The 10,096-nt window shown below is 55.8% G+C and overlaps 1 protein-coding gene across 5 annotated transcripts in view; it reads right to left on the bottom strand.

Annotated features, from left to right (window-relative positions):
- Nucleotides 1-884: 884 nt before the first annotated feature.
- The window catches only part of ABCC8 (ATP binding cassette subfamily C member 8), a 79,090-nt gene continuing 69,878 nt past the window's right edge, over nucleotides 885-10,096 (bottom strand). For 4 of the 5 annotated variants that reach the window (XM_005216038.5, XM_010812502.4, NM_001205610.3 and 1 more), the window contains 10 exons: nucleotides 6,177-6,279; nucleotides 5,503-5,616; nucleotides 5,055-5,175; nucleotides 4,771-4,901; nucleotides 3,874-3,952; nucleotides 3,569-3,677; nucleotides 3,078-3,181; nucleotides 2,167-2,300; nucleotides 1,629-1,691; nucleotides 885-1,116 (listed from right to left, as the gene is read on the bottom strand). In XM_005216038.5, the coding sequence (XP_005216095.1) occupies nucleotides 979-1,116; nucleotides 1,629-1,691; nucleotides 2,167-2,300; nucleotides 3,078-3,181; nucleotides 3,569-3,677; nucleotides 3,874-3,952; nucleotides 4,771-4,901; nucleotides 5,055-5,175; nucleotides 5,503-5,616; nucleotides 6,177-6,279 (1,096 nt within the window). In that variant the 3' untranslated portion in view covers nucleotides 885-978. Of the gene's footprint in view, nucleotides 1,117-1,628; nucleotides 1,692-2,166; nucleotides 2,301-3,077; nucleotides 3,182-3,568; nucleotides 3,678-3,873; nucleotides 3,953-4,770; nucleotides 4,902-5,054; nucleotides 5,176-5,502; nucleotides 5,617-6,060; nucleotides 6,280-10,096 lie in introns of those variants that run through there. The other variant, XM_005216041.5, reaches the window with a different exon arrangement.

Genomic DNA, 10,096 nt, shown 5'->3' with positions numbered 1-10,096 from the left:
CCTGTGTGTGGGATGGAGTGGGGGACATATGATGCATGCCCCTCTCCTTTTCAGAGGGGTAGGATGTTCGCTGCAGGTGCTAGTAGCCATCCGTCATGGGCGAGAGACAGGAAGACGGAATCCATCAGCCCTGATGGCAAACACCTGGATCCAGCCATGCTTGAAGCAGTACACCTCCTGATCTTCTCAGTCACACAGGACAAGAAATCCCAGTTTTTTTTTAAAGCCACTCTGAGTTGGGTTCTTGTCATTTGTAATCGAAATGCACTGATCCAGTGTACCTGGGGACCCACAATTTTAACCCAAGAATTAAAGTAAGAAGGAAAAGGGACCAGACTGTATGGAGATCTGCCACCTTATCTGATGATATAATCACAAAAATACTATAACCTTGTTATGGACTGACTTACATCATATGACCGAAATTCATATGTTGGAGCCTCCAATGTGATAGGGCCAGTGAAGAGGTAATTAGGTTAAATGAGGTCACAGAAGTGCAGCCTCATCCAATATGTCTAGTATCCTAAGAAGGAGAGCGAGAGACCAGGGGTGTGCACACAGAGGAAAGGCCATGTGAAGATGCAGCTAGGAGAGAGGCCTCAGGAGAAATCAAGCCTGTGACACTTTGATCTTGGACTTCCACTCTCTAGCACTGTCAAAAGTAAATTTCTACTGTTTAAGCCGCCTGGGCTATGGTGTTTTGCTACAGCAGAACACAACCTAGCAGACGAAGACAGCCCTCATTTCACAGATGAGGGAAAGTGCTTTTGGCCACACTCACACAGCTTCCTCAGTTCTGCTTGATGCTAAAGTCAGACTGGATCCATGGGACCCACGGCCCACCCCAGTCCCTGCCCACCAGACCCATGACCTCTGGCCTTCAGTAGGAAATAACCAATCTCTTTATTTACAAGTGATTTACAGTTAGAAAACCCAGGCAGGGGGGTGGGGCAGGGATGGCACTTGGGCTGTGATAGGTCACTTGTCAGCACGGACAAAAGAGGCAAAGACACTGTCCTTCCGGCTGAGCAGCTTCTCTGGCTTGTCGAACTCAAGGATGGCGCCGCGCTTCAGAACGATCACCAGGTCTGCGCTCAGGATAGTGTGCACGCGGTGCTGGGCGAGGCAGGAGGGATTGTCAGGGTGGTGTGGGCAGGGCTGGGGCCACTGAGGCATCCCTCCTGCATCTTGGAGGAGGAGGCATGTGGCCAGAATGTCCTGTCTCCATGGTGACTGCCCTTTCCCAGGGTGGGACTCCAAACCCTCCATCCACTAATGCCACCTTCTCCCCCACCATGTCTCAGATCTGCTCAGAGATCCCCAACACCTGCATCTCCCATTTGCTCTGGAGAAGTAACCCTAGCCTAGCTCACAGGGCCTTGGGGCAGGGGTGGACCCTGGGACCTGGAGAAAGACAGCAAGTCTAAGGGAAGTGTGGGTGCAAATCCTCCTACACTCCAAATCCTGCAATCCAGACTCCTTGCAAGCCTGCCAGGCTGCTTGCCCTGCACTGCCCATGGCTCTCTCTTGGGGTGCAGGTGAGCCCAGAGGCTTCCCGCTGATGATAGCCTCAGGAGGCCAGCCCTCTCTCCGGGTGTCCCCCTGCACCCCATCGGTGGGCCCCTTACCGCGATGGTGACCACGGTGCGGTCTGCGAAAGCCGTCATCACCACTTTCTGGAGGATGTTTTCCTGCCAGGTGGGAGCAGCAGCTGTTGGCTTACCTGCCCAGGGGGTGGGGTCTGGCCTGGCTACTGGCCCAGTTCCCATGTGCTCCCAAACCCAGCCCTGCCCCCTCCCTGGGGCTCTAGTCCCCACAGGACCAACCTGCTTCCCAGTATTCAGGGGCTGGGCTCTGCCTGTTGGGAGTTCAGCTGTGTGTGTGCATGTGTGCATACATGCAGGCTGTGAGTGTGTCTGGGTGTGCTGTCTGGTGGGGGATGGGTGTGAAGTCTGTGGGTTCCTGTGCAGCTTGTGTATATGTGTGTTATAAACATGCCCTAAGACTAGCTGAAATCAGAGTCCCTCAGTCTTTGCCTTTTCTGCCCCAAATGGCCCTTGATGCTAAAAGCAACCTGAACTTCAGGACTACTTTCTGAACTTCTCCCTAACACCCCCTGAAAACCGTCTCCAAGACCCCTGCCCCATGGGTGTGCCCAGCACCGACCGTGGCCATGTCGATGGAAGCCGTGGCTTCATCCATGATGAAGATACTGGTCTTCCTCACGAAGGCCCGGGCCAGGCAGAACAGCTGCCTCTGGCCCTGGCTGAAGTTCTCCCCGCCTTCCGTGATGATGGCATCTGAAAACAGCCCCAGGGAGCGCTGAGTTAACCCTGCGTTGTGAGTTGAGTGGATGGAGTGGCTTGTGTGGGAATGTGTGTACAGGGGCTAACATGTAGGTGTGTGTCATGGGTAGAGGTGTGTGCAGGGTGGCTGCACCTTACACAACACGGGAATTACAGGAGTTACAAAGAGAAGAGCGTCCCCAGGAGTTATGCGCGGCTGTGGCCCTGGGCAGTACTGGGAGGAGGTGTGAGCACAGAGTGTGTACGTCAGGCATATGTGTGGGCTGTGGTGGGGTAATTTTCTGAAGCCAAGGCTTGGCTGGCCCCCACTGCCCCAGGGGTTGCAGCAGGTACACCAAGCCTCTGCTGACGCCCCCGCCACCCCTCGGGTTGGGGACAGACTCTTCTCAGTAGCCTTGATGAGTGAGCTGTGCCTGTGATCCCTGAGTCAGTCTCTCCTTCCTCAGGGTGGAATAGGGCAAGTAGGTGGATGGGGAGGGCGGGACATGGTATCAGGGACTTGCAAGCTCTGTGTCACAGTGACCCTTACTGTCCCCCCTGTGCCCTGCAGGAGGGGCCAGATCCTGAACTGACCAGTTGTGTGACCTGGGACAAGTCACATGACCTCGCTGAGCTTCTGTATGGTAAGAGATAGAACTCGATGGTTTCTGGGGTCCTGCCAGACCCTAGACTCTAAACTCTGGGTGAAGTTGATGTGGGTGTGAGTCGTCCATCCCCAGCCCTTACAGGTGTCCCTGAGTGCCCGGCCAGTGCTCAGCCAGGAGTAGTTACCAAGGCCTCCTGGTAGCGCCTTCACCACCAGCTTCAGCTGGGCTATCTCCAGGGCCTCCCACAGCGTGCTGTCGGAGCACTTCCGCTCTGGGTCCAGGTTAAATCTGGAGGGTGACACACAAAGCCCTTTGGGAGGGGAGCAGGGTCCTGGCTCCATTCCCAGGGTACGTGCAGTGGGCAAGGCTGGAAAAGGGAGCTGTGAGGGACCCGTTTGACTTGGGGGCTTGGCTGGGAGGCAGCAGCAAGCTGCTGGCTGTGGGAGGGGGGAGGAAAGCACCCAGGCCTGAGGAGTGGGAGATCCCTACCTGGGCGCCGCAGGAAAGAGAAAGGCATCAGGGTGCAGCTCTAAAGAACCAATGCCAACCCTTTATGCCAGAGCTGGAGCAGGGCTGCCCCTGGCCTTGCCATTCTCTCCTCTCTCTGCCCAGATCTGGAGGAGTGGAGCTGGGCCTGGGGCTGGGGTGGGCCTGGCAGTGGGGTAAGGGGCTCACCGGATGGTGCCGCTAAAGAGGACGGGGTCCTGCAGGATGATGGAGAGGCGAGAGCGCAGGGTGTGCAGTGGCAGTTTGGCGATGTCGATGCCGTCGATGATGATTCGCCCTGTGAGGAGACAGTATCACAGGTGGGGCACCAGGGAGCGGGGAGATGATGGCGCTGGGGACAGGGTCCGCCTGGGACATGGGTCCCAATGAGGATGCAGGGGAAGGCGGCAACGGCTGGGCCTCCTGTGACTTCTGAGCAAACCCAGGACTGCGATCCCGTCTGGTGGCTGTGGGATGCCTGTCATACGGCTTACCTTCGAACATGTCCACCATGCGGAAGAAGGCGAGAGAGAAGGAGGACTTCCCACTGCCTGTGCGGCCACAGATGCCAATCTGGAAGGAGAAGAGCAGCCATGCTGTGGGCACTGGGGCGGCTGGGAGCCGTGAGGGCTGACTCTGGGCTGTGCGGGCGTGGGAGTGTCTCTTCAGCCAGCGCTGGTCCTGGATTCGGGCTTGTTTCCTGCAGTGGCTCCAGAGGGGGCTCCGGCTTGCCTGGCTGCGTGTGGGTGTGGCTGTGTCGGGTACAGGGCCTCAGGGGAGGTGGGGGCACTGGAGCACTCTCAGTGGGGTGTGGCAGGAGGGCACAGGGTGGCCGAGTGTGGGCCGCAAGGTGTGCACCGCCTTAAACTGGAGTCATCCCTTACCCCATAGCTTCCTGCCCATGGATGCCTACAGAAATGATCATCAGGGACCAACCCAGAGACAGAGATGGCGATACAGAAGGACCAGAGAGGCAGGGACAGAAGTATATCGAAAGGTCAGGGAGAGTAAGACGGGCAGCCACAGACAATGATGAAGTGAGAAAGACAGGAGGAGAGGCAGAGGGGGTCAATCAAAGTCAGATCAGTGCCAGACGGGGGGCTTCCTCCCCAGGACAGGCCCTCGCTCTCTGCCCCAGGACTCTGCTCTGAAGTTCAGGGACCAGTGTCCTGGGAGAGCCCCTGGCCGTTTGCAGGGGGCCCTGACAAAGCACCTCTGAGCCCACGGAGTCTGTGGTGTCTGTCTCCATGGTGGGTGAGTGGGGGCAGCAGGAGGAGAAAGGGAGAGGCCCAGGGCTGGGAGACTGAGGGGCTGGATGGGTGTGAGATCTGGAGGGCCCTGAGGGTCAGAAGGCGACCCTGGGGGTGCTGTCCAGCTCTCCCCGCCCCTACCTTCTGTCCAGGGGAGATGAGGGCATTGACGTGCTTCAGCACCGGCTTCAGGGAGCTGTCGTAGCGCACACTCAGGTTCTGGATCTGGATCTTGCCTTGGTCTGGCCAGTTCTTGGGGATCAGCGATGGTGCTGGGGGCCAGTGTGGGGGTCTCAGCTGCCAGGCATGGGCCACAGCTGGTATCCAGGAGTGCCCCCCACCACCCCCAGGTTCCTCGTGCCTCCTCAACCTAAACACACATCCACGCTGGGCTGTTTCTCCGGGAGTCCTCCCGCGCCCCTCACCCAGCAGTCCCTCGTAGCTCTCCGCTTCAGTTTTCAGCAGCCCGTGGATGCGTTTCACGGCCCCCAGCTGGAGCTCCATGTCCGCCAGGTTCCTCACCATCCAGTTGAGGTAGTTGGACACCTGCAGGGAGCAAGCCAGTCACCTGGTCCCATTGGTGATCCCCTGGTCCTGTCCCTGGGCCCTGGGATGGCTCTTCTTACAGCCCAGGGTGCCTTCCCTGGGGGTTACAGTGAATGTGGATCCTCACCCAGCACCCATCTGGGGCCCAGGCCTGGGTGAAGGGGTGGGGACCTGCAGGGAGCCCTCCTGCCCACATGGTCCCTCTGGCATCAGACTTGGTGTAGCCGGGTGGAGGGAGAAGGCCCAGGAGCATCTCAGTCAGGGGAGGGGGTGCCCTGATGTCTGCTGGTGTCTACCCCCTCTCCTGCCCCGCCTGTCACCACTCACCATTAGGGCGTAGGTGAGGCCCAGGCCCACCAGGCCGGCAGAGAGCTCCTTGTGCAGGGAGTTGGAGATGGAGGTCACAGCCGCGATGAGGACCACACACGCACCAATGTACTCCTGTGGAGGGAGCGGGGCTGGCCTGGGCCCTCAGTGGGCGCTATGGGCACAGCACACCGCCCCAACCCACACCCACTCCCTTAGGACAGAGAGCAGCTCAGCTGAGACTCAACCCCAGCCCCGCACTGCACATACACATCGTCAGACACGCAGGAGGGCGTGAAGGCTGGAGCCCCGGGAGTCACCGTGTGCACACAGCAGTGCTCCCCCCACCCCCATGCCCAAACGCATACCTCACCAGCTGGCCCCACGTGCCATATGACCCACTCCAGACACACACACTTGTCACAGCTCAACGCACAACTGTTCTCCCCCTTGGCCCACACCTCAGACACACAAGCCTCCAGGCAGTGAGAGAGGGAAGAGGAGGCCAAGGGCAGACACAGGGAGAACCCCCAGGGTTGGGAGACGCAGGAGGGCTCTGCACCCACCCCGTGTGCGCACCTGGGTCAGCATCCATCCTGCCTTCCCGCCCTCCGGCCCGTTTGGCCCTTGCTCTGGCAGCACAGCGCTATCAGAGCCCCCTGTCCCGGGGCTGGGGGGTGGGGGGAGGCACTTGCCATGCGGACTTCTAGCCACCTGTTGGCGGCCGTGAGGAAGAGGGAGGCGATGTTGTTGGAGTCTGTGTATTCAAGGAGCTTCTGCTGGAACCGGGCCTCGTACCTGGAGGGAGGATCAGGAGGGTGAGGGGGAATCATCTTGGTCCATGCAGCCCCTGGGACCCTCCTCACCTGCAGCCCTGAAACATGCCACCTCTGCCACCTGATGTACACCTCTCCTCTCTGGAATGCCTTACCAGCTCCCTTCTTCTTATTCATACCTGTCAAGAGCGCCACCTCCTTCAGACTCTTGTTTTCACTCCAAGACCAGTTCTCCTCTGTAGGGCTTCCCTCTTACATGAAAGGGCTCCTCCGTCCAGCCCATTGCTCAGGCCAGAAACCTGATTTACATCCAATCATCTGATTCACATCCAATCCCTCAGTCCTCTTCTGACCACCTCCAGTACTGACCTTGCCTCTCTGCCTGCCTCTCGCCTGCTCCCTGCCCACCACAAACTCACCTGGACTATAGCATCAGCTTCCTAACAGGTCTACCTGCCATCTCTCTACAGTCCACTCTCCACACAGAAGCCAGCATAAGCTTCCCAAATTATGAATTGCATCCTATCTCTCCGATGCTAAGAATATGAAAGACTTTTTAGGATAAAGAACCATTTTCTCGCCTGTGGGAACCAGTCCCTGCCAACCTCACCAGCCTCCTTCCATGCCACAAATCCCCTTGCTCACTGCGTTGCAGCCACAGAAATGACAGCAAGGTAATTTATTACATTGCTTGCCTCTTTTCAGTTTTGTGACAATGCCAAGTTCCTCCCCACCCAAGGCCTTTTATCATGCTGTTCTCTTTGCCTGGAATGTTTTCTCCTCTGCTCTACCCAAGGCTGATTTCTCTCAACCTTCAGGCTTTACCTTAAATGACATCTCTTCAGAGCGGCCTTTCCTGGCCTATTGTTCTCCATCTCTGCAGCCTGTTTGTTTCATAATCTCTGCTCATATATTAATTTCTCTAGCTGTTTACCATCGATCTCCCTCACTAGCCTGTAAACTGCATGAGGATGGAGACCTTGTCTGTTTTGGTCACTAATGTATCCCCAGCACTTGTGTGTGCTCAGTGGCTGAGTCGTGTCTAACTCTTCGTGACCCTGTGAACTGTAGCCCGCAAGGCTCCTCTCTCCAGGCAAAGATACTGGAGTGGGTTGCCATTTCCTCCTCCAGGGATCTTCCCAACCCAGGGATCAAACCCACGTCTCTTATGACTCCTGCATTGGCAGGCAGGTTCTTTACCACAAGCACCACCTGGGAAACCCTATCCCCAGCACCTGGCACTGTCAGTAAGTATCTGTTGAGTGAACGAACCTTCTATCCCTCTAAGATAGATGGGATTTTCTGTGCAAGGAACTCTGGAGGCTTCTTCCCTGTTCTCGTGCCCTCCTCATGTTCTCCCTCATGTTACTCTGTATGATCTGCCTCTTCTCTCTGACCAGCCTGGGCTCCTGGTGTCACTCTCCTTGGCCACCTCGTCAGACCCTGGGCCAGGCCGACAGAAGGGGGCAGCTGTGCTTGTTTGATGGTGAATAAAGGAAAGCCATCTCAACATGGTCTCAGGGAAACAACTGATGGGGACTCAGAGGGACTCAAGATGAACCTTTTTGGGCATTTGCTTTTCACTCCCAGAAGATGTTTGTTCTGCTTTATTTCTGGGTGAAGGGTCTGAGTTTGAACCATGTGTCTGAGGAGAGCAAAGTGAATCTCTGGGGTGTGAGAGGGTGTGATTGCCCAACCACAGGGTAGATGTGTGTGTGATGGGGTGATGTATCTTATGGGAGTGTGAAACCATATGTCTGAGGGCTTGAGTGAGTAAGTGCATGTTGGAGATGTACATGTGTGAGTGCTCGTGTAACTGGAGAGTCTGAAGCGTGTGTGACTGGCCTGAGGGGTGGGTGTGCATGAAGGTGCATGTGAGATGGGGCTTCTGTGATAGGTGTGTGATGATGTAAGGAATGTGGAAAGAGCCCCAGATTTGGAGTCATGCAGAAGCAGGCTAGAGTCTGAGTATTACTATTACCGGCTATGTTTCAGGACTGAAACTAAGTTTTTTCATGGGGCTAGTAATAGTTCCTTCGTGAACTGAAAAAATCACTCAGTGTTGGGCATCCTTGAAACTTTTGGGGGGATAAAAAGTAGGGCTTCCAGGAAAACCAGAGGGTCAGCCAGACCTGGGTCCCAAGCCCAGAACCAGCTCTCACTGTTTGTGTAACCTCGGGCTGGTTACTCAGCCCCATCTGTAGAATGGGGCTTCTCCTACCTGTGTCACGAGGCTCTTGTGAGGATTAAATGTTATAATCCACACACATGCCTGGCACACAGGAAGTGTACAACCAATAAATAATCACTAGTTTGCTCTTGGCAGGGCAGGCTGTTGGGCAAAAGCCAATGAATTCAACACCTTCAGGGATGATTTTAAAAAGTCCTTCATTCAAATTTAAAAATCATCCACTGTGTCGGTGCAATGTGGAGTAGGCCTCCAGAGGAGCAGTTTCTCTAGCCGACCATAGGCTTGGTTGAGGCAAGGATGCTGGCATCCACGCAGATCCTGTCTAGGGGGTCTGGCCCACTCGAGGAAAGTCACAATCTCTCTGCCCCAGGCCCAGCCTGAAGGCCTCCAGGATACCAATTCTAAGAGGAGCATCACCAAAAGTTAGAGTAGAGGTTGGCCTGGGAGTGTTGAGGGATCCAAAGGGTGGAAGAACTAGGGAGTTCAGACTGGAGAAGAGGACAAAGCTGGGAGGAAACCCTGGAGTCAGGCCAGGCTCCAGGGAGTATTCCGTGGGGAAGACGGCACAGGCTCACACAGCGGCAGGGGAGGTCCAGGGAGCAGGGCCAAGGCCAGGGCAGGGTTCAGCTTTGCTTTACTCAGATGAGACCCCAAAGAGGACTTCCCATTGGCCCCAGATCCCCAAGGAGTGAACTGGGGCTGCGGTGTGGCACCAGGAGTCTGGGCAGCTGGACTTTGGGGGTTGGAGGGAGGAGATAGAAGCCTCCTTAGACTCTCTCCTTGAGCCCCAGGGTTCCTGGACACAAGGCCAGTGCCGCATGGTTACTGGCATGCCCTGTGCAGCTATGTTATCCTAAAAATAACCTAGAGTCACTCTCTGAGGCTTAGAGACCAGGGCCCAGAATCTGGGTCAGATGTCTCTAACGTGTCTATCCAGAGGAGAGATGCTCTTATATTTCAGACAGAGACTGAGGTGGGGAGCAACAGTTCTAACCCCCACTCCCAAGGCAGCCTCAGATGCCCCTGTCATGCTGAACACCACAACTCAGAGTGGCAAGAGGATGGCAGGGCACTGACGCTGGGGTAAGTTTCTATGTCTGGTGAACTCTTACCTACTCCTTGAGTCCCAGCACTAATGCCACCTCCTCAGTGAAGGCTTCCATGACTGCCTCCCTGCTGTGCTACCATAGCCTTTCTTTCAGAGTACCTGGCACATGGGTTTGTCCTGGCCTGCTCAAAGCTGACACTGTAAATGCTTCCAGGGTATGGGCTCATCTGAATTATTTCCATCTTTTCAGTGCCTGGCAAGGGGCTGGGTGAACACTCAGTAAATGTTTGTTGAATGAACAAGCCAGCTTCAAATCTGGACTTTGTGAAACCTTACAGAGAACCTCAATTTTCTTACCTGAGAAATGGGACTCATCAAGCTTTCCATGTCAGATTGCAGGGCAGAATGAATGAGTACTGGCATGTAAAGTACTCAGCGTACTAGTGTTTGGCTCACAGTAATGTCTCAATGAAAGATGGCCTCAGGACTGGCCCACACCCTGTGAGGGCCTTTTCACATAGATTTATGAGGAATTGTCTCGGCCTTGTCTCTTTTCACATTTTACCTTTTCACAGAGGCCCTGGGCTTGGCTCTAGGTCT

Source organism: Bos taurus, chromosome 15, assembly GCF_002263795.3.
Source record: "Bos taurus isolate L1 Dominette 01449 registration number 42190680 breed Hereford chromosome 15, ARS-UCD2.0, whole genome shotgun sequence".
Lineage (NCBI taxonomy): Eukaryota > Metazoa > Chordata > Mammalia > Artiodactyla > Bovidae > Bos > Bos taurus.
This window is presented reverse-complemented; position numbering and strand designations above follow the sequence as displayed.